Source organism: Mauremys mutica, chromosome 7 (genome assembly GCF_020497125.1).
Source record: "Mauremys mutica isolate MM-2020 ecotype Southern chromosome 7, ASM2049712v1, whole genome shotgun sequence".
In the NCBI taxonomy this organism is placed as follows: domain Eukaryota; kingdom Metazoa; phylum Chordata; order Testudines; family Geoemydidae; genus Mauremys; species Mauremys mutica.
The window spans coordinates 8,680,697-8,708,296 of record NC_059078.1 but is presented as its reverse complement, the minus strand read 5'-3'; the positions used below and the strand labels follow the sequence as shown (position 1 = coordinate 8,708,296).

Here is a 27,600-nt window from a genome sequence, read left to right as displayed (position 1 = left end):
CTCTATCCTCCCAGCTGCTCTCTATGGCCTCCCCCCGTATTGGCGCTCTAGCTGAACTGCGCCCATAGAGGCGCGGTGGTGCCGTTGGCCGGCTCGGCCCGCGGCGGTTTGGCAGCGGGGCATTGTGGGAAGCAGAGGGAAATATGGCGGATGGTGAGGAGCCGTAAGTAGCTGTGTGTGTGGTTCCCCCCTCCCCTCGGGGCTCGGTGGGCCCCGGGCTCCCTCCCCCCCGGGCTCGGTAGCGCGAGACTGACCCTTCTTTTATTCTCTCTCTTTTAGGGAGAAGAAAAGAAGGAGGATAGAGGAGCTGCTGGCGGATGGGTTAGTGTGGGGCCGGGCTGCGGGGCCTAGTGCGGTGGCGGGGCCTCGGGGGGCGGGGAGCGTAGCGCAGGGCCGGGCTGCTGGGTTAGCGTCAGGCCTGCCTGGGGGGCGAGGGTGGGGGGGGGGTAGTGCGGGGCCGCCCGGGGCGATAGGCGGGCGGGCGGTTAGTGCGAGGCTGGAGCTGTGGGGGGTTCGTGCGAGGTCGGGTAGGGTGGAGCTGGCGGGTGCGGTGCCTGGGGGCAGGAGGGTTAGTGTGGGGTTGGGGGAACTGGAGCTGTGGGGTGGGGCAGTGCGAAGCAGGCTGGCAGGAGGTGGAGCTATGGGGTGGGTTAATGTGGGCTCCTGGGTGTTAAGGGGCTTGGGTAATGGATTGGAGAAGAGGAATCTCCTGTGGAGAGGGGGCTGGTGCTTGGGGTGCTGGAAGCTTGGCATGAGTATGGCTTGGCAGTGCTGGGAGATGCTGTGCTGCTGGGCAGAGGCCTGAGGTGGGGTGGCTGTTTTGGCTGCTGAGAATTAAAGATCCAGGCTACAGAAGAGCTGCCTTTGCTTATTAAAACCCCAGACTCTATGCACCTCCCCTCACTCCCCAAGATGTAACACGTGGGGACCCTCAAACTGTATCCTTTCCTCTGCTTGCAACCCTCTCCCTAAAGATCACAAAACAGACCTAGCTATTTACCTTGGGAGGTAGGCTCACAGGCATTGCATGTGTATGTTTGGGATGGGGTCACAGAGGTTCTTGGGCATATTGGATGCATGCTGATGACACGGCCCCTCAGAAGCATGGAGCTTTGGGAACTGGGAGGGAGAAGGAAAGAGTGTGGGACCTGGGACACCATAAGGACTGTGATACAGTGACAATTAAAATGACATTGAAAATTAAAAATGAGAAATTGAAACAGTTCATTGAAATATATTGTAAGATCCTTAATAAAAATTTAATTACACAGAGACTGACTAATGCCATAGTGCTGTAAAAATGAAGGCTTTAAAAATGAACAGAAAAAACTCACTTCAGACAACAGATTTGGCAGGTCTCCAAAATGTCTAACTCGAAACCAAATCTTACTGAATACAGTTAACTGTAAATTGAAAAAAATGTAGTCATCTCCCCACCCCCACTCCCTCCAAAAAGTACAGTTGGATAATGGATACATTTAGACTCTATGTAAACAGCACAGAAAATCAGTTCTTAACGCCACCAAGCACAGCATTACACTTATTTCTAGCAGAACATTAAAATTACACTACATAGGATACAGATTCATGTTTGTGGTGCAAATAAAATGAGTTAAAAACATCTATGAGATTTGCATTTCTTTAGTAGCCATGCATGCTAAGAACCAATGTACAACAGGAGGATCCATAGATCCAAGAGTCAGAGAGGAGAGCGTGAATTGTACATATTGCAGAAGAAAGTGAAGCAAGTTTCAATTACAAAAGAGATCTTTGTGCTGTAGTACTTATTATTAAGCTCTTCATAAATAAGTAACTGGTATAACTTCAAGTATCAGAGGGGTAGCCGTGTTAGTCTGGATCTGTAAAAGCAGCAAAGAGTCCTGTGGCACCTTATAGACTAACAGACGTATTGGAGCATGAGCTTTCGTGGGTGAATACGCACTTCGTCGGATGCATGTAGTGGAATTTCATCGGATGAATGTAGTGGAAATTCCACTACATGCATCCGACGAAGTGGGTATTCACCCACGAAAGCTCATGCTCCAATACGTCTGTTAGTCTATAAGGTGCCACAGGACTCTTTGCTGCTGGTATAACTTCATAGAATTAGATAGTTACCCCCAGGGATGATTTCAGCCCACTGTCTAAAAATAGTCAAAATATTGACAGCTTGTGAAATATTCAAACAAATCCAGTTTTAGGGTTGTTTTTTTTAATTTATGCAGCTCTTGCTAACACTGAACAGGAATTATAGAGGCTGAGTTGAACTAAATTTTTAAATAGATGTGTTCTTTCAGCGAAAGATTATTTGTTCCGTGTATAGATTAATTTAAAAGAGACAAGTGATCTTAAATTAAAAGCAATATTGAAGTGAATATGCTGGTTCTGAAGTATTCCAACAAGATATTTTGAGATGTAAAATTAAAATTAATTTAATTATGAACTACTAAAAGTGACCTGCAAAGGGAGGAAAAATGGGTCATAGCCTCTTTTTGCTTTATGATGTAAAAGAATTCCTTAAAGCTTAAAAGAAAATTACCAATACAAATAATTTAAAAAATACTTATATTGGAATTTCAGATTGTCTGCCCTGGAATACCCTATGCTTAACTGTCAAATAGGTGCAATGAAAGTGGCACCTCATTAATTGAGAAGAAATTACTTTTATTCTGACAGTTGGCATTTTTGTTAATGCCTGTTTAAAATGCATGGAAGGAAAACTATTAACACTCCACCGCTGCTAAGTACGTCTCATATGCCTATCTGATTTATCTAAGAAGTCCGACAAAGAAAAGGAATACAGGAATTGACATTCCTGATATTTCTAAGGAAAAGAGATGAGAAAAAAAACTCCTTCAGGCATTCTTTGTACATCAGAAACAAACACACAACAAAAGAGTGCACTCACTTTTTCTTTCCAGGTCACCTTTAGCTGATTGTAGGTAATTAGCCAGATTATTTTCAAGTGTCTATTTGTATTTGACTTTGGTGTGTAGTTACTCTGTTTCGAAAATACTCTCCAGCTGCCACAGTCCTGCAAACGTTTACACATTTGCTTAACCAGAACTGGAGTAAAGTTAACAGATGTGGACATGTTTTCAGGATTAGACCATAGTTTGGTTTTCTTTTAGCACAACTGATGGAAAACAAGCTGTAGAGGTATGGTATTTTCTTTACTGATTTTTGCAGCTGAATTTACTATGTTCTGTGCAGAATGGCTGTTGATGGTGGGTGTGGGGACACTGGAGACTGGGAAGGTCGCTGGAACCATGTAAAGAAGTTCCTCGAGCGATCTGGACCATTCACACACCCTGATTTCGAGCCAGGCACTCAAGTGAGAAACATTTATTTTAAATACAAATATTTGTAGTGTTGTGTTGCAAACTACTGTGAACACATTTATTGATGTACCATCCAGCAATGCAAGATAACTAAAAATGCATGTGTGTGTTTAAAGTGAATCAATTGAATCGTATGATTTTAGAATAAAGCACAGTGTTGTAAATAAACTTCTATATTTTTACACTTCGTTGTGAGCTACAAGCTTTCATAGTAATATGTACATAAATTGTACAGTGCAAGTGGACTATTTCCTGAAATTCCAACTGGAAAATAATAACTTTCTACTGGTTTTAAATAATTTTGGGTGCAGTAAGGAATTATCTCCCAGATAAACAAGGAATTAAGCTAAACGTAAGTAGTCACAGTACAGTAGAACCTCAGAGTTACGAACACCGCGGAAATGAAGGTTGTTCATAACTGAAATGTTCGTAATTCTGAACAAAATGTTATGATTCTTTCAAAAGTTTACAACTGAACATTGACTTAATACAGTTTTGAAACTTTAACATTCAGAAGAAAAAGGGTGCTTTTAGCCATCTTAATTTAAATGAAACAGGCACAGAAACAGTTTAATTACCTTGTCAAATCTTTTTTTTAGTTTCCCTTTATTTTTTAGTAGTTTACGTTTAACACAGTACTGTAATTATTTAGGCTTTTTTTGTTTTTTGTTGTTGTTGTTGTCTCTACTGCTGCCTGATTGTGTACTTCCAGTTCCAAATGAGATGTATGGTTCTGGTCAGTTCGTAACTCCGGTGTTTGGAATTCCTGAAGTTCTACTGTATTGGGAAGGGAGGATGTTTTTAATGGGAATGAGCAAAAATCCATAATATTTGAAGGTGGGATAAATATTTGAACTGTTGCTATGAGTTCATGTGTCACACTCATATCAATTCTGATATGTATAAGGTAGCCTTGGCAATTACAAAAAAATTAAAAAGTAAATAGCAAAATAAGTGAATCCTTTGATTTATTTTGCTTTTTGCCCACTACTTTTTGTTTCCTCCTCTCTGTATCCCTCCTACTTTTTTCTTTATGAACAGTTTCCTAGTTTCTTTTCACCTGATAATTTCTCATTCTTTTCCTACATTGATTTTTCACTTTATAAAAATTCTTACCTTTTTTCTTCCTTTTCCTACTTTCCATTTTTATTCTGGATTCTTAGCCTGTGCTTTTGTCATCTATATTTTAAATGCACTCTGGCTTTATGTTAAAAACAAAACAAAAACTTAAGTGGCTTTTTGTTTTTCATTTATTTTTGTTTTTCTCTCTCCTTTTTTCAGTGCATTTAATTTATTTATTCTTGTTTGTTATCAAGAATATTTGTTTTATTCCTTTTTAGCTTTAGTGTACTGTTCCATCAGTTTCCAGTTCAAGATAAATATCTGGTGGAATAGTCCACAGAGAGAATTATCCAATGCTGCAAGTATTTCACTACCTTTTAGGCCAGCAATATTTTCTGTCTCTGGGTTTACTTTCATTTTGTGTTGTGTGGCAGCAAACCTTTTCAGTGGGAGAAAGGCACTGTAATATCTTTAAATAAATTATTTTGTGTGTGAAAGGGAAGATGGCGGGCAAGTTGCTTATTTCACAAGCAAAATAAAATAGGAAAAATGAAGGAAATATTGAAATCAGCAGACATCTTTTACTAAAGTTAGTCAAGGTATAAGAAATGTGTGGACTGAACAACTGGTAAAGTCCAAGATCAAATAAAAGCTTATTAGGTGCTTAGAAGTTGTAAGTTAATCATATGTTTTGTGATGCAATGGGGAAATCTTAGTTTTCTCCTGTTCAACATATTAATATCCTTTTTCATTCTTTACAGCCTCTCGACTTTTTGTTAAACACATGTAAAGTTCTAGTTATTGGAGCAGGAGGATTAGGATGTGAACTCCTGAAAAATCTGGTAATTACTCTGATTTTCATCTTTTTCTTGGAATCCTACTCCTTTCCTCAGGAGATTATTAATTCACTTCGATTGTTTTTGTTCTCTGTCATATCATTCTTGTGTTAGTGTTTGCAAGATGGTAGCTTACGTGTTGTCCTGCCAGTTTCTTTGCTCTGAAAAGCCTCTTTCACGGATCAGAAGAGGAGCTATAGTTTCAAGTTAATCTCAAATCAAATTCACTGTAGCAAGTGAAATAGTCAGCTGATATAAAACACAATTTAAGTATGTTAAATAAATACTGATGATTCTATTTAAAATCTAACTTAATTTTCTTTAGACTTTTGGATGAACTTAAAGTGACAACTGAGCATCATCCAGTGAAACAAGATGAACATGCAGCACTCAGATATCTAACGTTAAATTCTCACTTGCTACTGCTGCCTAAGAACACATTCTTTTACTTTAAAAAAATAGATTTTGATTTCTGTTTAATTACTGCTTTGAATACAGCATTATTAGAGTTAAAACATATAATATGGTGTTCATTTTTGGATATCAAATAATAAATGTTTCATATGTGTGAAAATATTGAATATTATTCCTATAAGAAATTGGAGGACAAGGTTCTTTGTCAGATTCTTCAGATTTTACCTATTCTGCTTGATAGTTGCTCATTTTTGAGAGGCCATGTTGCAGCCAGTATCCTTGCTGGTTTATGGGACCGAACTGAAATAATTATGGCAGGAGGGTCACTGTTCAATAACAGAAGGCATTTTCTTCCTCTGAGGCAGTGTGCTTTTCTCCATAGCATTTCAATTCTTTTTACTGCAGTTCGGACATGTCTCCTGCGTGGTAGTGTCAGGGCACTATCATTAAACTATTGGATCAGCCCCACAATAATTGTGTAGACATTCTTGTGCTTTAATACCATTTGTCATTACGGAGGATGGGCTGGCCTAGCGACAGGATTGGGCAGAGAGATTAAGGGGCAGAGAGATTAAGCCTGCTGAGTTGTGTCAAATAATGAGGTGATTTTGCACTGCTGTTTGTACTTCAGTATTGACTATAAGTTCTTCATGGTTATTGTCAGCTGTGATTTGAGCACAGACATGGAAAGCCCCCATCTGCATTTATCTTAACTCAGAAATGGTTGTTAACTCCATTGAAATTGTAAATACTTTTAACTTTCTGCCTGAACATTTTAGAACCATGTAGGTGAGGGATAAGTAGATTAAGATAGTTCTGCAGAGTTTACTCTTTTTCAAAGTCTAACCTTTATTTAAAAAAATCTGTCCCCTGTGGTTGTGCAGGTACCATTCACACTGTAAATCAGCATATTACCATCTTCCTTGTACTGCAGTCAGATGGGCTTAAACAAAACAACACCAACTAAGTGTGGCTGTCTCCTTCATCTTAATAGTGTTCTAAATTCAAAATGTTTTTTGACCATTTCTAATGTATTTAACCCAGTTTTTTCCAAATACCAGTTTTTGTAATAAGTATTTTAACCAGAAAATGACTGCACTTAAATTCAAATGTATTACTTACATAAAATACATGTAATATGCATTATAATGTCCTGTGACTTATCACATAAGCATTACAACACTTAATATTTCAGATACTTTCTCATAGTACTCGTGCAAAACCAATTTTAAAGTGAACTGTCCCTAAAGCATGAAGTATTGGGCTATGTCTACACTAGAGACCTTACAGCGGCACAGTTGTACCTTATAGCAGCGCAGCTGCAGCGGTCTCCCATGTAACTTCTCTATGCCGATGGGAGACAGCTCTCCTGTCAGCATCATTAAACTTGAGTGGCAGTAGCTATGTCGGTGCTTCGGTCAGTAAAACTTATGTTGGTCAGGGGTATGTGTTTTCACGCCAGACTGACAAAAGTGCTAGTGTAGACATAGCCAGTGTATTCTGTAATACTAAGGCTATATCTGTGACATCTTGTACTTTTTTTGTTAATCTAACACAGGGTTAGGCAACCTATGGCACATGTGTCGAAGGCGACACGTGAGATGATTTTTAGTGGCGCTTACACTGCCCGGGTCCTGGCCACCGATCCGGGGGTGGGTCTGCATTTTAATTTAATTTTAAATTAAGCTTCTTAAACATTTTAAAAACCTTATTTACTTTACATACAACAATAGTTTCACACTAGAATGTTTATTGCAGGGAAAAAAGTCAACAGCTTCCATGTTGTTTATGTCCATTTGCCAATCTGTGTATGGAGTTGAACACATTTATAGATTCCTTCAGATGATGGCTTTTTATGAACCCTTTAGTACTTGGAATGTTTTATTGATGAGCTATAAATATCTCACTTCCTCTTACAAGCCTTACTTTATTTCCACAGGCATTGTCTGGTTTTAGACAAATCCATGTTATTGACATGGATACTATAGATGTTTCTAATCTGAATAGGCAATTTTTGTTTCGGTAAGTGATATTTTCATCATTTAAATATTCTTAGATTTCTAAGCAAAAGGTATATGTATTAGATTGTGTATCTGATTAGGCCAGTAGTATGTCATCAACATTGCTAATTAACTTTTCATATCAAGGGAATGCTCATTCTTAGCTAAGCCGGGAGCCTGTTTCTGTACTGCCTTGCACTTTTTGTAGTGTATTGCACCTATGCAAAGTGAATCTAAAATTCTTACTGTTCTGATCTGGTAGTGTTTTACAACCAGGTTGAACTCAATTTTCACAGGTTTCAATGACTACAAAAGATGCAAGACATTGAGTGGAGATTAGAGTCCCTCATCTCTTAAAAGATGTTGGTTAATATATGCAAGATTATAATTATTGTAAATATTAGCCTCTATAGCAAGCATCTTAATCTTGCCAATTGACAATTTTGAATGCTTTCTTAAATACCTTATTGCAGGCATAGATAAATTTTGAATAATATTTTAAAAGTATAAAAGTTATTGTTTGGAAGTGTGCCGTCAAGAAAATCCCAACATCCTCTATACAGACAAGTAAATTACTAGAACATGTCCTGTAGAAAAGAGTCTTGAATTGGCTGAGGGAGAGACTGGAGCACCTAGCTAGGGAAGTCTTGCATCTCTAATTTCTATGAGGAAATCTGGTGGCTTTCCAAGATTAAAAATAAAATAAAATCTAATCAATTATGGCCATAGCTGGCATGGTAGAAAATATAGAAAACGTTAATGTGTATAGTGCCTAAAGACTTGCAGTGAGCTTCTCAAATTAATTGTACAATTTGCTGAACAAAGTTCTGGTTGAAATATTGTTGTAGTCTTGATCAGTGTCTAGAGCAAATTAAATAAAACAAATTAAGTTACATCTTGGTTCTGAGATATTTAGAAAAGCTATCCTAATGTGTTTTGTCAGTTCTAGAGAGAGAGAGAGAAGCTTTCAAAGCTTACACAGATGTCTTCTTCAGGTCAGGGAAATGTACTCAGACTGCCATAGCTAAATACAAGGTGGAACAGATTGTTTTGCATAAGTAGTGAACGCTTCAAAGGACCATTCAAGGTGAAGTGGCCCATTAAGACCCCTCCAGTTATGGGGGGGGGAATACATTTTGTTAGTTCTGTCCTCAGTTGCTCTTGGTGGGAGTTGCATATGACGAATTGAGAGTAGAAATCAAATTATGTATTGTTAAACAGCATACAAAAAGGAGTTTCCTATTGGGTACAAGTATGGTACTTTTCTTTTTTAATTAAACAGAATAAAGCTATTAACAAGTAATACATAAGTATCAATTAATTCACTGATGCCTAAGGTAATGGAATAAGTAATACTATAGAAGAATTTATACATATTAAAGTATCAGCTCCACAAGTAACACTTTTTCCTTCCTAATAAAATAAAATATCCACCAGTTTTTCAAATATTTTGTATCAGCAGCTGTTACGAAGATCTTTAAATGTGTTTAGTCTCATATCTGAAGCTTATAAGTAAAAACCATTTAACAAATGATAGAAATACGTCGTAATAGTATCTGTTGTTAGATTCTCCTACAGTAATATTTCATCATGTGTAAATCATTTGTAAGACATGAATTCTCAAAGGTTAATGATTTGCTATTAGAATAAGAATTTTAAAAGCCCTCCCCCCTTTTTTTTTGCAGACCCAAAGATGTTGGACGACCTAAAGCAGAGGTTGCAGCAGAATTTCTAAACAACCGAATTCCTAATTGTGCAGTTGTACCGTATCCTTTTAGAGAAGTAATAGCCATTGAAGTTAATTGTGTTTTTAAGATTGCTGTAGGTTGTCAGGCTATTTACCACTGGTAATTAGTACTGAGGGTCAATGTTGGGATATTGAAAGTCTTTTTCCTGAGTGTCTGGCTCGAGAGTCTTGCCCACATGCTCGGGGTTCAGCTGATCGCCATATTTGGGGTCGGGAAGGAATTTTCCTCCAGGGTAGATTGGCAGTGGCCCTGGAGGTTTTTCGCCTTCCTCCGCAGCATGGGGCAGGGGTCGCTTGCTGGAGGACTATCTGCTACTTGAAGTCTTTAAATCAGGATTTGGGGACTGCAACATCTGAGGCAAGGGGGAGAATTATTTCAGGAGTGGGTGGGTCAGCTTTTGTGGCCTGCATCTTGCGGGAGGTCAGACTAGATGATCATAATGGTCGCTTCTGATCTTAAGTTCTATGATTCTATGATTCTATTTAATTTTAAAGAATCTAACTTCATTTCTTTTCATTTGTTTAACAAGTAGCTTACTAATTGGACTGATGGCTTAGGTTCTTTCCCACTGTGGCATTATCTTTTAGAACAACAGAAGTGTGCATGGGCACAGAAGTAGCTTTGGTGTATGTATTGGTGTTTTTTTCATCCCTTCTCAGCCTCGTGGCTGAGGGGTGAAAACATTATCTAACAATCTGTGATACATACAAACCTATTCATCAACTAGAATGAAATATGTTTGAAAAATGTAAAAGGAGCTATACCAGCATGGAACCTCCTGGGCCCACCAGTTATAGATAGATAGCCATATGTGTTGTTACACCAGCACCTAACTATATCCTTGTGCACTCTGGTCAGCGTGAGTAAAGGGACGCACCTCTACCCACAACTCAGTTTCTTCTGATCTAAATAGGCAGCAAGCTGAAACTTGGCAGAATCCATTGTTACTCCCACTGGCCCCCTTTTTGGAAAGCTTAATGTTTTCTCTTTATTATTCAAGTTAAGGTAGTTGAGTCTTTTCTGTGTTGTTGTGGACCTTTGTAGACTACGGCTGCTCTTGGCACTGTGACCAGCATTGCACCAGCATTGACTCATGGACCTAAAGTGATGCCATCTCTGTCCAGCCTGTCCCTGTGTGCCACAGTTCTATTCACCGGTCTGATTTGTCTTGTACAGACTCTTGTCTCCTCCTCTTTTAATCTTTCTTCTTTGGTTTTCAACAGGGAATTCTTCCCTGCTCCCTTTTTCATGTATCTCTTACTTTGGTAGGACTCCCAATTCAACCTCATTGCTGTCTGAGGTCTCCTCCAGGTTCACTTTCTTTCACAGCTCTCCTATGCACTTAGCTCAGATCATGCTCATCATCACCTTCAGAGGAATATGAGGGTGAAGAGACTAGACAGCACTCTCCAGAGGGGCTACTATTGTTGTCTTCATAGCCGATGATTTTATGGTCCTAACTTCAGTCCAAAAATGTCCAGGAATTGTGAGGCTACTGATCACTACTTTAATATAAATATTAATAGGGTACTATATAAAGCAGGGGTGGGCAAACCTTTTGGCTTGAGGGTCACATCGGGGTTGTGCAACTGTATGGAGGGCCCGGTAGGGAAGGCTGTGCCTCCCCAAACAGCCTGGCCCCTGCCCCCTACCGCCCCCTGACTGCCCCCCTCAGAACCTCCAACCCCCCTTGCTCCTTGTATCCTGACCGCGCCCCCCCCCCCCCTCGCCAGGACTCCCACCCCCTATCCAACTGCCCTCTGCTCCTTGTTCCCTGACCCCCTCCCGGACCCCGCACCCCTAACTTCCCCCCGGGATCCCACCCTCTTATCCTTCCCTCCCGACCCCTATCCACATCCCTACCCCCGACAGGCCCCCCGGGACTCTCACTCCCAACCCTCCCTGTTCCCCATCCCTTGACTGCCCCCCCAGAACCTCCGCCCCATCCAAACACCCCCTTCTCCCTGACTGCCCCCCAGGACCCCCTGCTCCCTTCCCCCTTACCAGCAGCAGGAGCTCGCAGCTGCGACACCCAGCCAGAGCCAGCTGCGCTCCCCATGCTGCCCAGCGGGAGTGGCGGGCCAGAGCGTGGCCCGCACGGCGGCATGGCTGCAGGGGAGGGGCCAGGGATTAGGTTCCCCGGCTGGGAGCTATGGGCTGGGTAGCCGGCCCACGGGCCGTAGTTTGCCCACGTCTGATATAAAGTGATAATGATACATCATTAGGTCTTTTGATTTACTGATTTTGTGTTTGTTAACCTATATTTGGTTATAATACTATAAAAGTACTAATTACCATAATATGATTCCTTTACTGCATATACATTCAGACATTTTAAAAAAATTCAGGATATGGATGAAACTTTCTATCGGCGTAAGTAGCATTTGCAAATATACAAATTCTCCACTTGTGCTTTGGGAAAGCACTGTAGTTGTTGTTGATTGCCATTTTTTTGCTAAGTCAGTAGAGGTGTTCACTTTTTATTGTTTGTTTCGAGTGAGCAGAAAATACTATTCACTTAAAGCCAGAACTGTTAAAGTGAAACTTTCTTATAAACTACATAGCACAGCTAAGTTAACTTCATTCCTTTTGTGTGAATAAAATGTATTGATTATTTAAAGGAAAACACACTGAAATTTTAAATAAAATTTTTTCTTCTAGAATTTCATATTATTGTATGTGGTCTGGACTCTATAATTGCAAGAAGATGGATAAATGGCATGCTGGTAAAAACTTTATTTTAATCTTTCTAAAGTTAATCATTATCATTTTAGTATCGATAGCTAAATTTAAACAGCTTTATGCAACATATAGCAGTAGTATGGAACAAAGGGTGTTAAAATGGAATTGTGAAACTGGTTAAGATAATGGTAAAGACATACATTTTCCATTATATTTCATATTTGAGTATATTTTCATTTTGATGTATGACATTAAACCTCTAATTCCTTGTGAATCGTGATGAAATGTATACCACTCAATTACATTTTGTGAAAAATGTCAGTTTAAATGTAAACTATAAATGGATTTTAATGCCACTGAAGCCAGCTCATCCTTTTTTCTTGAGTGGCTTATATGTAATGAGTTCCAGTTCCTGCTGGACAGCTGTCTGCATCACAAAATCCACCAGTATAATTGGCACTAGTTTGGCCCTGTTTTTTGCATTCTGAAAGGCCAAGGGTTAAATGAGCATAGAGACTTCACTCTCTCTTTTCACACCTAGAACTGGTCCCTTTAGGCCAGAGTTGAGATACTGTGACAGGCAGCATGGAGAAGTTTGCCTTGCTGCTGCCTGTGCTAATGTGTTCTGTGAATAAACAGAATTCTGTCTTCCAGGCTGTCAATCCAACACTTTTAGTGAGCATTACATTCACTTCAAAACAAATAAAAGCAGGATCTAATTTTAAACTGATATAAATAAGGGAATTCAGGTTAAACTGTTTTTCTGTTACTACTCACCACTTTATTCCTTGCTGTTAGTGTTAATTCATTGACTCAGTGGGATGAATTAAAGATAGAGATGTCGCTATTTCTTTGAATTTTCTTGCTCCTGTGAGTTTTTTATATTTATCTTGTATTACTTTGGATCTTATTCTTAAATTCTTTAAAAAAACAGCAGCAAAACCTTCTGACACTTTATTTTGGGGACTATGCATTTAATAGTACATGAGTGAGACAACTATGATTTTTTTCCAATGCCATTTTAGTGGTACCAGGTAAAAATAATACACTAAGGGCACTTCCTGCTCTTTGTAAACACGACTTATCACAGTTGTGTACAGCAAGCAGGATTTGGTCCCAAAAAGCTAATTCTTTGTTAATATGGGACTCTCTTAAGTTAAGATAATACCCTGACAGGAGGCAGCAAGGTCTAGTGAACTTGAGCATGGGACTGGGAATCAAGGTTTCCTAAATTTCAGTCCTGCCTCTACCACTGACTTGCTGTGTAACATTTTGATAACTCACTTAACCTCTCCAGACCTCAGAACAAATTATGGCACTTGGCAAATGTATAACAGTGTGTCTGCAGCCACACCCCTTAGAATTTAGCAAGCTATCCCAGTATGAGGCTAATAGCACCAAATCTAGTGCATTATATGAGCCTTTAACAGCACCATTTCATTGCATGTGTAAACCTGAGATGTTTACACCTGCACTAGTTAATCAGTCCTCCCAACACAATTCCACAGTTCTCTTGCTCATCCTTCAATGATCTCTCTAGACAAGGACTCCTTGGCATTTGTGTCCCATGCTCAGTGCATACCATGGCAATCCTACATGAAGTTTTATACTTGTATATAATGTTCTACATTCACCTGCCATAACAAAACATGAACTTTGTAATCATTCACTTCTGTGCAATCACTATGTTCTTGTGCTAGCTTCTGCATTTGGTTTGGAAATTCCTTCAGCACCAGTTTCCTATGATTGTGTGACTGAGCCAAATGTGTTAGGGCTGTTCTCAATATCTGGAGTGATGAGGGGATCCATTCTGAGCTGATTCTCATTCCAGGGCACTTTTGTTTATGCCACATGTCACAGCATCTGGTCAAGCTTGGAATAAGGCATAATGCAAAGCAGTACTGGGATAAAATTAAGAGCGTGAAAGTGTGGTTCATTTGGATCCAGAACAACACACGAATGTCTATGGAAGGAAGGCAAACCTTTCCCCATCTACAACATGTTAAAACATAGTCTTGGGCCAAGGCATTCACTGAGCCTCCCATGTCATTGAACAACAGAGAGGCATCCTGGTGGGGCAGGAGAAGTGAATTGATAAGCAGAAATTGGACTGGCAGGTCATGAACCTGGACTTTATGGATCTGCTGTTGTAGATCCCAGCTAACAGTGTTGGAATAGAGGAAGGAGCAGACTCTCCAGGTAAGTTGTAGTGTTTATTTATAACTTAGCTGTATGCTTGAGTTGAGAGAAATGAGGTCCATATGTTAGTGATTCATTGCTGTTGTGCGGACGGATGCTGCAGCCATTAGGGCTGAAAGTCTTCACTCTTTCCACAGCCATGGGGAGCAGAGTATTGAGCCCCTCCTATGAGTGCTGTTTGGCCAAAAGATTGATATTTTTCTTCCCTTCTTCCCCCCAAAATGTGATGGTGCATGCTGCCCTTCACAGTCCCCTCCCCCACCATCATTCTTGTAGCCAGAGCCTGCCTTTCTTTCTGCTGGTAGAGAAACAAGTTGGTTGAAGTAATGTCTTTTATTGGAGCTAGAATTTGGTTTAATAAGATATTACCTCACCTACCTTGGTCTCTCTAATATCCTGGGACCAACATGGCTACAACAACTCCATCTTATGTTGTCAGATTGGCCACCTTTAAGCATAGAAATTCCAGTGACCCCATGCTTCCCATTGAGTACTGTGCCCCATATAATAGCACTAAAGCAGCATGAAAAAGATATTAAAATGTAAAAGTTTCAAATACCCATTGATGGTATTAAATCCAAATCCACTTACTGTACTTTGTAGCTAGTAGACATTAGTGACCTGAGTGGATCAGTCGAATCTCTGTCCAATAGGACCAGATCATGTAACTAGTGCTGATAACAGTTTATCTTAGCTACAGTCTTTTTCCAATCTCTGGGTGTTAGAGTAGTGAAATGCTTGGTTGTTCACTCCTGTAGCTCAGCAATGAGGTTGTTAGCAAACTAGCCTTTCATGACCCCTCCCTAAACCAGGGTCTCAGCACTGATAACTTGAAAAACGAATACAAATTGTATTGAGGTAACCTAGGGCCTTTGATTTCAGAATCTACAGAACCACAGCGTTCACCAGCGTATTTAACAGTAAATGTGTGTAAGACCTTATGCTAAATTGAACACACCCTTATTCTCACAAAAGTGGCAAAAGTTACCTCTACTCTTGCAAAAAGGACGCTTATTTCAAATTTTAGTTCTCCCTATTAGTGGTGGGCAGCTGCAAGTGAGACAGATTAAGATTAAGAGAAATTAAATATCCCTGTTAACCCTGCTGCTTTTCATTTCTTTTTCAAAAGTTGCTATTAGAAGGGGGAGGAGATGCATATATTAGCAAGAACAAAGGAGTGTAATGTTAAGATCAGCTCAACAACCTTCATAAGAAGAGATCAAGGATTGATAACTTCCCTGAGTTACAGAGGGAGCCTGATTGCTGGAGCCCAAGAAGAGGAGATGACAGAAGAAGTGATCTTGACAAATTTAGCTGTTTATTGAGAACAGCTTAGAGTGTAGAAATCTGACAGTGTAGGAGAAGGATCAGAGACTGCAAAACTATATGGAACATGAAAAGGAAATAAACTGGCTGGAGATAGAGTAACATTCCATGGCAGTGTAGCAGATGATGGGGAATAGGGTGAGCCTTTTTAAAAAATGAATGGCTAACAGTCTCAGCCTGACTGTGTCTACCACCAGGCTTGTTCCAGCAGATACCCTTCTAGCAGTGATGCTTTCATGAGTGTTCCCCTTGCCCTGGAATGCCTACTCTCAGTTTCTCACTTCCTGGCTTGCCTTCCAACAGGACAGCTGTGACAGCCTAGACCTCAGCCAATCTCCAGCATCACTATCTGTAGGTCTGTTACCTGCCCACTTCCTTCTTCCCACCCGTATTTGTTGTTGTGATGTCTGACCTTGGACACTGTGCAAACACATGATTGTCTTTTCCCTTGTACTTGTTCAGTTTTTATAGTTGAATAAAACTTGTTTTAAAATACATATTGTGTGAGATGATTTTGTTTCACGTACAAGTGATTTAGTGGAGTTATATCCCCTATCAAGCTCACCACCAAAAAGCATTGAATAACTGTTACTAATGTAAGAAGTAAATTGACTGTGATTATAACTATCAGCACTGTCATTCCCATTTGCTTCATTTGCAAAATACTGGCAGAGGGCATCCCTAATATTAGCATGTTGCTTACTGGCAGCGTTTATGATATCCTTAACCAAAGCATCCGGGTCCGGCTGGTGAAATGCCAAATCTGCATCTGCCTGCTCTATCCACTCACTAGTGAACATTTCCCTTTTGCTTTCATAAATGCAAAATAAGTGAGCAGATGACCTAATCAGTAGCAGTGTAATTTCTCTTCAGAAGATGTTTCCATCTTGCCTTAAGGTTGCAGCCGTTCTGGCTTTGCTGAACCAAGTAGTTGAAGTAACACCTGTCACTATGTAGTAATCATGGTAAGCTTTCATAAGCTAGCCACAATTATGGTCTGTGGTGTAGGGCAAAAAGACTGGATTTTTGTACATTCCAGAGCAGTCTAGAATTCTTCAGAATTAGCTCAATCGTACTTTGTCAGGCCAGCCTAATGCTGAACAGTATGTTTGTATGATCCACCAGGGCTTGTGTTAGCATGAGGCCAGTAGCTTTTTTCAGTCAATATCCTCTTACGTTGCTTGAGTGGGCACAGAATGGTGCCATCTACAGCTCTAATGCAGTCAGTGAAAGCTATCTCAAGAAATTATGTTGGGGACATTTATGTTGATCACATTCCCCAGTAAAACTTATCTTCTGTGATACACACCTCCAGCACACAGGCCCCCTTTTGTGGACTTTCCAAATCCCACGTGTCCCAGTGAGCAATGGTTCCCCGCAGTTGCCAGCTTCCACAAGGAAAGTGGATTTCTCTTTGAGTGGATTGGAACTTGTGTGTTGGTATGAGCTCCTGAGAGAGAGAGAGAGAGAGAGAGAGAGACACACACACACACACACGTACGTCTCCTTCATTAGAGGTGTTCTAGCCACTGTTCCTCATCGCTGGTTTCTTGCACAGCTCTGTTTCACAAGTGATTGGACATGTCACAGTCCAAAAATATTTCTCGGTCAATAAAAGATGGCAGCCATCTGAGCTAGGCATGAATGTGGGTTTGAGCTAGGATTCTTGCTCAAATGTCTGAAACTGATTTTTCCAGCAGCAGATTGTAATATAGCATTACGAATACCACTCCTTAAAATGTCCATGTCGTCTGAGAGGATACCGAGTTTACATATGTGATCCTTGCATGTACTTCATGGCTTCAGCAGGATCCTTGAATAGATGCTGGACATTGTACTGTTTATGGATGTTTGGCTTGTGAGGAGTTGGAAAATAGGGAGCTGAGCAACAACTAGTCAACTGATGAAATTGCATTATGTGAATTTGCAGTGTATTCTTCTAGATGTCTGCAATATAGACTTCTAAGCAGAGTGTGGTTCCTTGTAAACAAAGGCGACAAAACTGGAATTGTTGTAGGTGAACGCCTGTTTGTGTCCATAGTTATAGCCATCTTCCTTATTAAACAGCACTTGCTTAAAAAGACCTGTGATTCTATGGATCTTGACAGTAATGGAGAGAATTCAGTGTGTGGGCCTATTATATCTACTTAATCAAATCAGATTGAATTGTGAACAAACACTGAACTCTCTCAGAAACAAACAGTACTAGAAATGCTTAGCTGTTATGTTTAATCTTAAAATGGGTCAGTCACCTACTATATGTAAGCTTTCTATGACTGTTTCCTCATCTACCTCCGCATATGTTTTGAGAGGGTGGGCTGGCTAATGTTTTATTGCACCTTGCAGATGTAAAGTGCTAAATATTTAGGCATAATACAGTTTATGGGATTTATAAGGAATCTTGGTCTGTATATTCCCTTGACGTCTGTACAGTATACAGTACATATGACATTTATATCTAAGCATAAATAACAGGCTAGTTTGTATTTTGGTCAGACATAATGGTGGGTGCATTTTTTTTTTTTTTAAATTTCTGCAGGTTTAACAACATTGCTGTTCTACTTGACTGTAGGAACAACATTCTATGAGAAATGAATTTGAGGTTTAAGCCTTATATATCTAATAACAAATATGAAAGTGGGAGGATGTATAGATTTTTATAATTACAATACTGAATATTTCTTAGCATGCCACGTTGTGTTATATCTTTAAGTAATAGATGTTTTCAAAGGAACTTTTTGGATTTGGTATAATTTTTTATGCAACTTGTACAAACTTGTAATTTTAACAGATGTCATTTTTAAACTATGAAGATGGCATGTTAGATCCAAGTTCCATCATACCTTTGATAGATGGAGGAACAGAAGGTTTTAAAGGAAACGCTCGTGTGATTATTCCTGGAATGACAGCTTGTATTGAATGCACACTTGAACTTTATCCACCTCAGGTAACTAAAATCATTGATTTTTTTCCCCTGTGTATTCCATTTCTGCCACTTCTCCATTCTCCTTCCTCTCCTCTCCCTCACAGGATATGTTAAATCATTTTATGATCTTTCCTTATCAGATCAATTTTCCCATGTGTACTATTGCATCTATGCCCAGGCTGCCAGAACATTGTATTGAATATGTCAGGATATTGCAGTGGCCCAAGGAACATCCTTTTGGAGGTAATCAGTACACTGCATTTTATTTTATTTTTTTTATCAATGAACTAATGTGACTTTTAAATAATCAAAACACTTGCTGCAAAGTAAGAGGTGTAAAATCATACTTTGAGTCAGTAAACTGTTTGTTTTTAATTTTGCACTTTATCTTACCAACAACCACTGGCCAAATTTCACTCTTGGATTAAAATCCTGTGTGTCCGTTTTCAGCCTGAAGCAAATATTTTACAACTGCATTAGAAAGAAAACAATAGATTGATCATGTTGAATAAACAGTTATTGATCTCTTGTTCATCACACATTGCTTATTCTCTTTTTTACTAATCCACAACTGCCATCAGCAGAAAAAAGAACAGACGTGATTGTTAGAAGCCAGTAATGAAACTGTCTATTGCTAATATAGAAATACACAGATGTATAATTTCAGACTGAAATTGTCTGTTTTGTGAATGGTTCCATTGAGAGAGGCCCTTTTATTATGCTGAATTAATTGATACAGTACTGATTCATGTTATGGTAGCTTGTAATGGTTTTCACTGCTTATTACAGTAATAGTAAACTTAGTTTGTGACAGTGGTTTACTGACTTTGAATAGTTATTTAGATTATTTTAATGAGTTTAATACTATATCACAGTCAAAGTATCTCGTAATTTTTAAAACAGGCTTTTATTTACTATTCATAATAAATCCTTGAAAGCTTAAATATTTTTGCTGAACTTTTCCCTTGTGTAGACCTATAACTTTGCTGCTACGTTTGATTATGATTGCTGATATTTGCATACTTCTTGGGGGGGAAAAACAGTATTGAGACTTTCAGGGGGTTTGAAGAGTGATGCAAAAAGTAGTTCTAATATTTGGTCTACTAATCTTAACATCGCCCTTAAATATATTATATGGTCTCAACTCCTGAGAACATGCAGTGGTTTTTTTTCCCCTCCAGCAACAAAACTGTACATTTAAAGTAAAAGTTTTACTTAAAAATTAATATTGGAGTGTGAAAACGTGCAGTTAAGGTTAGTTAACATTAACTCTGCCCCTGGCCACTATCCATAGAATAAACAAAAATCAGACAATCTTATCTTCATGTAATGCCCATCATTGAGAAGCAATCTAATGTAACTACCTGATGTACGCCGCCGCCCCCCGTTCCCCCCCCCCAAGATACACTGTCTCCTGGCTATGCCCCGGCGGGAATTGGCCATATAGAATAGACTGGATTGAGAGATTTCTCTCCAGGCCAATAAATGGATTCCTTATCCTCCCCAGACCAGATCCCTCTTCCCGCATAGGTTTTTTTCCCCTTTCTGTTCACTCCAGCCTTCCTTGTTCTTTTCCCCCCCCACCCCTACCCCACAATGTAGTTCCCTGCCCACGACTCCCCTATGCACCCTGTCATGGCCATCAATGCAGATTTTATAAATTTTATGCACCAGTGCTCATAAAATGTATGGAAATCAGTTTTAACATCTAAATTGTTTTGCCAACATCACCTCCAAAACCGTGCTAATATCTCAGCAAGACTAGTGGATTAAAACAAATATAGACTTTGTAGACAAAAAAAGTAGATGTTGAAGAGTCATCATGAATTTAGATAAACTTGTCTGTATATCTTTAATTTTCCTGTAGAGAATGTTCCATTGGATGGAGATGACCCTGATCATATACAATGGATTTACCAACAATCTTTAGAAAGAGCATCACAGTTCCATATTAAGGGTGTTACATACAGACTTACTCAAGGTAAGAAAGAGCAGTAGTTAACATTTCGTTGAGTGTGTGTGGACAATAACCTTTTGCAAATGGCAACAATAAATACCAAGTAAAATACCAAGGTATTTCAACAGCATTTAGATACTACAGTGATAGGCGCTATAGAAATGCACAGTATAGGAAAGTGTGTAAAGTGATTTAGGGTATAATATGCTGCAGTCAAAACAACCACAATTTTTGGGTAACATAGTCCTTTATATGGGGAAACTATTTTGGAAAAGGCTTAATGCTGTATGTCTTGTCTTTGTAGGGGTGGTTAAGCGGATCATTCCAGCTGTAGCTTCTACAAATGCAGTCATTGCAGGTACAGTAATGCCGAAAGGAAAATCTTTGGCTTTCATTAGAAGGTTCCCAGGCATCTGAGTACAAGTTTCCCTCACTTTGCCCATCCATTAGGGGTAGTGAGCTTTTTCATGAGGTAGCAGTTGAAGACTGAAGGGTGAGAGTGGGTAGCTTAGGGGTTTTCTAGTTAGCTAACTTTTCCTTTTATTATCCCATTTTCTCTACATGGCAGCTACACATGATCTTGCATAATTCTGAGTACTTTATGTGACTTAAGAGTAAGCAAAAGTTTTGGAGGTTGCACTGACACCTCAAAAATGTAGAGATAAAAAGTACAGTGCAGATCTCCAAGACTGTCTCAGATGAGTACCAAGTCCACCACGTATTAGTGTGTAGTACTACCAGCTAAGTCTCTGAGAAACCTTTCAATCTGTAGGCATTTTGATTGTGTGGTTGTGTATATTCTGAGATTGAGAACAAAGCAACTTTTTTTTCCCTTTTCCAGCTGTATGCGCCACTGAAGTTTTTAAAATAGCAACAAGGTAATTTGTTGTTTTTAATATAAATATTTTCAACAAACTTATTTGTATAAACACTAACACATTTCTCATTGCAGTGCATACATTCCTCTTAATAACTACTTGGTGTTCAATGATGTAGATGGATTATACACATATACATTTGAAGCTGAAAGAAAGGTTAGTCCTATTACAGAAGAACCTCTTGGTCTGGCTGGGTTGTTTCCTGATTTTTATAGCACCTGTTGCAATAGCAGCTACTTACTTATTTGCTGAACTTAAAATTCAATGTCTGGTCCCCACCAGTGTAGTATCTAAATATCTCCCAAGTTCTATTTAAAAATAGAAGTAACAGTATGTCTGACTTCTTTCCCATGGAGGAGTAGCCTGATGAGTATACAGGATATTTTTGGGGGGAGGGTTGGCCTCGTAGACAGTGATCTGCTTAGATCCATAGAGAGCAGCTAGACTTCAGCTTTCCAGGGGAATAAATTAAGGTCAGTTGTTGCTGATCTGGGGGTATATCAGATGTCTGAGATACGGCAAGTGTACTAAACAACTCTGGGCACTGCTGTTACTTTGGGGAAAAAAAATTCCATTGGTCCTCCAGATGTTACTCTGCTAGCACCAAGCAGCCAGGCAACAACTGCATTAGAAAGAGGAGCATTTGATAGTTGGGGTAGGCCTGGGATCCACTTGTCACACACCAAATTACCAAAGCCCATCATAAAATAAATACAAAATACTGACACCTTATTTAAGAAATATTTATGTATGTTGGGCTAAAATTTCCCAATGACTGGGGGAAGAAGTTCCACATGCAGGAAGGATTCTCCACCAGCTATTTGTGTTAATGTTGTTGCTGCATCCAGTGTTTAAAGTAGCGATCCCTGTCTAGAAAGGTGAGCCAGGTGACTAAATCCCTAACTCTGGCAATTGCTTTTGCTAATATAGCTGGAGGAAAACAGTAGCTGTGCCTGGAAAGCAGGATCAAGGAAATATTAACCCTCTGACATCAAGAATCATAATTCACAGAACAAAGTACATAGCCTTAAGGACACAACAGCAACTGTTGGCATTAAGAGGTTAGGACAACATAGTTAATTCAGTAACATACAGGATTAACCCTAAACTTTAAACCAAACCAAATATAGATTGACTGTACCTTTTTATTTATATTGTTGTACGTTAGTGACTAACAACCTGATTCAAAGCCCTTTGAAGTTGATGAAAAGGTTCCCATTGACTTCACAGAGCATTGGATTGGGTACTTAATCTTCACAGAAGTATTAATTTTGCTAGATCCACGCGTTTATAAATTTTGCAAATAATTGTAATAGCGAATATATACATTTTGAATCATTACTGGTACTGATATAAGTATATTTGAAAAAGTCTATTAGTATAAGCTTGATTATTACACTTTTTTTTTGGTAGGAGAATTGTCCTGCCTGCAGCCAACTCCCTCAAAATATAGAGTTCCCTTCATCAGCAAAACTGCAGGAGGTCTTGGATTATTTGACAAATAACTCTTCATTGTAAGTGTTCAACTATTCTGATTTCTTTGATTAGTTTTTAGAAATTTGAAGTTTGCAGCATGTTGAAATTTGATTTTTCAAACTGCATTTTATCCTGATAGCGCTCATATTTTACTTTCATGTTTTTCATACAGGCAAATGAAATCTCCAGCAATCACAGCAACTGTGTATGGGGGGAATAAAACACTCTATTTACAGGTGATCAGTATCTGTTTGCTTTTGCTTAGTTAACTTATTTTCATTTAAGTTTGGCTTGGTTTAATTTAAAAATATGTTTTATTTTACAGACGGTAGCTTCAATTGAAGAACGAACAAGGCCAAATCTTTCTAAGACACTGAAAGGTATTGCCTAATTGAGTCACGCAGAATATCAAGACATGCATATAAATCAGAGATATGATTACTCAGTTTTAGTGCTGTTTTGTTTAATGCCTCTGTAGAACATATTGCACATTTTGCAATAATAGGAGCACTTTAAACAACAAATCTTTAAAATTACATATAAATTCAATAAAGTATGTGACTAATTTTAGAGAACTAGGTTTGTATCTGATGAAGTCATTTTAAGATATGTGCAAATATGCAGATTGCTGGATTGTCTTGAAACAAGTGGATTTGATTTATTTGTATCTGGGATTATTATTCCCCATTCATCTCCCCTAATTGGGATTTTTTTGGAGGAGGAACTGTAGGGATTACCTACTACAGAACAGGATTTTCAATGCAGTTAGCTGTGTGCTTCTATAGAAAGAAAAACCAAATTGCAGAAGACAGAGGGAGTAGAGAATTTTTCTCGGTTACCTCTTCTCCTTACATTCCCTCCACTCTTCCTGTTCCGCTGCTCTTCATTTTCTATTCTCTTCTAATTCACAAACACTGATACTATAAACCTATAAGAGGGTAATAACCCACCACCTCACTCACTAATTCCTGCAGTAGAATATGGTTAACTCCTTTTCATACAGTCAGCCATGTCCTTAAAATTATTTTGGGGATGAGCACTAACTCCTTTAATAGCATTCATTATTTGGGCAGATGTTATTAGAAAAAATATTTGAGTCAGCAAAGGATGCTGTGAAACTTAATTTTTCTTTTATTCTTAACAAATATCTTCTGCTAGTCATCTTGGTTGAATTAACACTGAGGTTGTTATAGCTAATGAATTACATATAACTGAATTCTGATAGTTTTGTTTAAGCCTTTGTAGAACTGTAACTCAGTTTTTTTTTTTTTAAATTAAGCATACATCTATTGCATACAACTTTTTTTTTTTCTTTTCCCCTATTTCAGAGTTGGGGCTCGTGGATGGCCAGGAACTTGCAGTTGCTGATGTAACTACACCACAGACTATGTTGTTCAAGCTTCATTTTACTACTTAATTTAAGCCTCATTAATCTGCACATACAGTGAGAGAATTCTGCACACCATGTAAAACATGTGCTCTATGTGGATGTTCAGAGTAATCTAAAATGTCCCTTTTAAGTACTAGCCTTGCTGGAAGTTAGATTATCCCAAGTGAATCACTCTTATTTTAGAACTGTCCTTAGAAGCCAATATTTGGTGGATGGTATTTGTATAAATACTCATTAATGTACAGAACTTGATGTACAGTGATGATTTTTTTTGGTTTATGTGTTGATGTTAAAATAATGCCAACACTCCTTCCTACACTTGGACATTTTTTGGTGGTCAAAGGAGTTGTTCTCTGCTTGCCTTTGAACACCCACATCTACAAAAGAATATCCTTTAAGGAGAACCATGATGATTTTAAATTAAATTTTAGAACCCATATACATTTACTGAATCTTATATTAAAACCTGTGGGCAGTAGAGTAAAATAAGCATTGTATGTTTCCTCCTTTATTTAATATTCATTTTTATTGACCTGCTAAACGGATATTAAGTATTGCAGGAGGGTTAATTCACTTTGTTTACAAAATATGGAAAGACAATGTAATTAAATTAAATGAACATCTATGCATGAAAACAAAGTATTTTTCATGTTTATATTTGCAGTGGATTAGAGGTTACTATGCACAATAGTTCAGTCAAAAGCCCACTGATGTTCAGGATTGGTGAGTTATGTTTGGTTATCATTGATGCTCTCAAGGTATTTATTAATAAAAATATAAAGATAACTTGTGCTGCAGTATGTCAATGGGAATTTAGGACAATGTGACCATAAGAAAGAGAGACAAAAATATAAGATTATGTGGTATCAGTTTGTCAATTAAAAGAGCTGTTTCTGTTACCATAATAGGTACAAAAGGTGTGTGTGTGTGTGAGAGAGTGTGTGTCATTTGTGCACAAATTAACTCAAATGGATCTGAAATCTATTTTATTTGACACATACCTCCCTTTCTCTTCTTAAATCTCCCATCCCAGCTTTTAGAGATGTATAAGTAGAAAGAACTTGAAGACTATACACCCCGAAAAAACTGTGACATGAACATGTCTTGCAAAATGTGGTTGTATTTACAAGCATTTTAAACATTAAAATTAAAGCTGGCTGAAATATTTTTAAATATGGAACTTAGAAGAAAAAAATTATTAAATCTTTACCAGTTTTGACAAGGTGTAGCCAAAAGAGTTAAAAAACTATTTTTAGCTATTTGAGTAAATTACTTCCAATAGTACTTGTCATTCTTAGAACTGACACTTTCTAAAAATTGACACACCTTTCTAAATAAGGAGTAGGCCCAGCTTCCCTGCTTTTATGATTCTTGTTGTGAATAGACAAAAGCTGATTGCCCTCGTATTAAAAAATGTCCTTTCTGTACTCCCAATAAAAATAATCAAAGGCCCTGTCTCAATTTTCCTGGCCTTTTGGAGCTGTATAGCCAATTCCAAGCATTCAAAAATCAGCAGTCAGGCTGCAAAAAACATGTTTGTTTTTTTTAAATTGCTTTTGGGCATTTTGTACCACTGGGTTTAGGTATTTATTTTCTCTTCTCTCCCCCCATGCAAGCATGTGTACTAGAAATTTGCCCTTTTTCAAAAATTGAAAGGGAGCGTCATCTCGCCTGCAGGAAGGCGGCTGGAAGAAATACACCCACGGGTTGGATCAGTATCTTGGGATCCTCACGTCAACCTGCTCCATCTTTGCATCTGCAATTGCCCAGTCATTGCATGGGGCCGGGTCCTGGAAGATAGGGTGAAAAATCAGGACACTTTATTTCCCAGTGCGGGAGATGGGAGGGGGGACTAATTGCATCTATAAGACAACGCCCATCCTAGCGGGAGCTGTGGTGGCTCGTCCTGCCAAGGACCAAGGCGGAACTGACCCAAAATCCGGAGTGGGGAGGTCTCGCGTGACCTTCCGTCCGCCATGACACACACCGAGGCGGAAGTCACGCGAGCAGCGGGAGGTAGTTGTGTTGTGCCGCGGTAACTATGGCGGCGACAAGGCGAGCAGTCACATGACCACCCGCGGCTTGACGCGCCGAGTGAGCCTGCGCCGGGTTTGTTGACGAGTGTGCGACGTGGAGGCGTGTGACGTGCGCATGTGCGGGGCTCCTCCTCGGGCCGGGGGTGCGGGCCTTACTCCCGTGGCTGCTGCTGCGCCCCGCGCGCGCGCTGCGTTCCCCGCCTGGCCGCGGAGTCCCCGGGCCCCGGGCCCGAGCCGGGCGGGGGCATGAGCTGGTTCAACGCCTCGCAGCTCTCGAGCTTCGCCAAGCAGGCGCTGTCGCAGGCCCAGAAATCCATCGACAGGGTGCTGGACATCCAGGCCGAGGAGAGCCCCTGGGCCCAGGCCGTCACCCGCGAGCACGGCGACGGTAGGTGTGCGAGCGGCCGCGCCCCTCACCGGGGGCGTCTGGGCCGCGCCCCGGGGTCCCCCCCACCCCCCGCTGGGCCGCGCCCCGGGGTCCCCCCCCACTGTGCCGCGCCCCTCACCGGGGCGTCTGGGCCGCGCCCTGGGGTCCCCCCCCACCCCCCGCTGGGCCGCGCCCTGGGGTCCCCCCCCACTGTGCCGCGCCCCTCACCGGGGCGTCTGGGCCGCGCCCTGGGGTCCCCCCCACCCCCCGCTGTGCCGCGCCCCTCACCGGGGCGTCTGGGCTGGGCAGGGAGCATGGGGAACTCTCTCTGAGCGCCCTGGGGTAAGGCTGCTGTCCCCTGGTACCTTTGCTCTGTTGTGCCCTTCGCTGGGGTGTCTGAACTGGGCAGACAGCGTGGGGCACCCTCTCTGAGTCCCCTGGGGTAACACATTGACTCCCAGTATCCATTCAGTGCTGTGCCCCTCACCTTGGTATCTGAATGGGGAAGACAAGAGTGGGGTATCTTGTCTGACTGCACTGTGGTGATACTGTCCCCGATACCCATATGTTTTTGTGCTCATCACCTTGGTATCTGAAGTGGGCAGGCAATGTGGGGAACCCTGTCTGAGTGCTCTGGGTCAGTGTCCCGCGTTTCCCCTTGTACCCAGGCGCTGCTGAGCTCATGGTGCTCGCAAGGGGCCTGGTGCTGTAGGAGCGTAGGAGACACAGAAAATGAGGTGGTCTCTGCTCTGCCGTACTTACAGTCTAAGTCAGTGGTTTTCAGCCTGTGGTCCGTGGACCCCTGGGGTCTGCAAACCAGGTCTAACCGGTCTGTTGTTACCATCGAACAGGGGGTTTCAATCTCTAGACTATATCTAAGTTTTCCAAAAGGGTCTGCACTTCCATTCAAAATTTTTCGGGAATGGGGGGAAAAAAAAGTTGAAAACCGCTGATCTATGCAG

The 27,600-nt window shown here is 40.1% G+C and overlaps 2 protein-coding genes across 7 annotated transcripts in view; both read left to right on the top strand.

The window, feature by feature from the left end:
* On the top strand, positions 1-25,021 carry UBA3 (ubiquitin like modifier activating enzyme 3). 3 transcript variants are annotated; one of them, XM_045024917.1, is made up of 18 exons: positions 6-163; positions 280-321; positions 3,214-3,334; positions 5,165-5,245; positions 7,593-7,675; positions 9,339-9,419; positions 11,731-11,774; positions 12,063-12,127; positions 18,400-18,555; positions 18,675-18,777; positions 20,402-20,515; positions 20,796-20,849; positions 21,333-21,369; positions 21,444-21,525; positions 22,783-22,883; positions 23,018-23,081; positions 23,171-23,225; positions 24,174-25,021. In XM_045024917.1, exons 1-18 carry the CDS (start codon positions 144-146, stop codon positions 24,260-24,262), a joined length of 1,392 nt encoding a protein of 463 aa, XP_044880852.1. In that variant the 5' UTR covers positions 6-143; the 3' UTR covers positions 24,263-25,021. The 3 variants fall into 3 exon arrangements, 2 of the variants coding, with proteins under 2 accessions (XP_044880852.1, XP_044880853.1); XR_006581165.1 differs by lacking the exons at positions 23,171-23,225; positions 24,174-25,021 and adding an exon at positions 22,300-22,430 and having other exon boundaries at positions 1-163; positions 23,018-23,052; XM_045024918.1 differs by lacking the exon at positions 280-321 and having other exon boundaries at positions 10-163.
* Positions 25,022-26,415: 1,394 nt separating this feature from the next.
* The window catches only part of TMF1 (TATA element modulatory factor 1), a 32,351-nt gene continuing 31,166 nt past the window's right edge, over positions 26,416-27,600 (top strand). For 3 of the 4 annotated variants that reach the window (XM_045024096.1, XM_045024095.1, XM_045024093.1), the window contains exon 1: positions 26,416-26,659. In XM_045024096.1, coding sequence (XP_044880031.1) covers positions 26,518-26,659 — 142 coding nt within the window. In that variant the 5' untranslated portion in view covers positions 26,416-26,517. The remainder of the gene's footprint in view (positions 26,660-27,600) is intronic. The other variant, XM_045024094.1, reaches the window with a different exon arrangement.

What these genes read in the sequence shown, in the direction of transcription:
- UBA3 (XM_045024917.1), top strand. Translation starts at nt 144, where the DNA reads ATGGCGGATGGTGAGGAGCC. An exon ending in GATGGATAAATGGCATGCTG is followed by an intron (nt 12,128 to 18,399) that starts GTAAAAACTTTA and finishes TAATTTTAACAG; the next exon opens with ATGTCATTTTTAAACTATGA. An exon ending in TACAAATGCAGTCATTGCAG is followed by an intron (nt 20,850 to 21,332) that starts GTACAGTAATGC and finishes TCCCTTTTCCAG; the next exon opens with CTGTATGCGCCACTGAAGTT.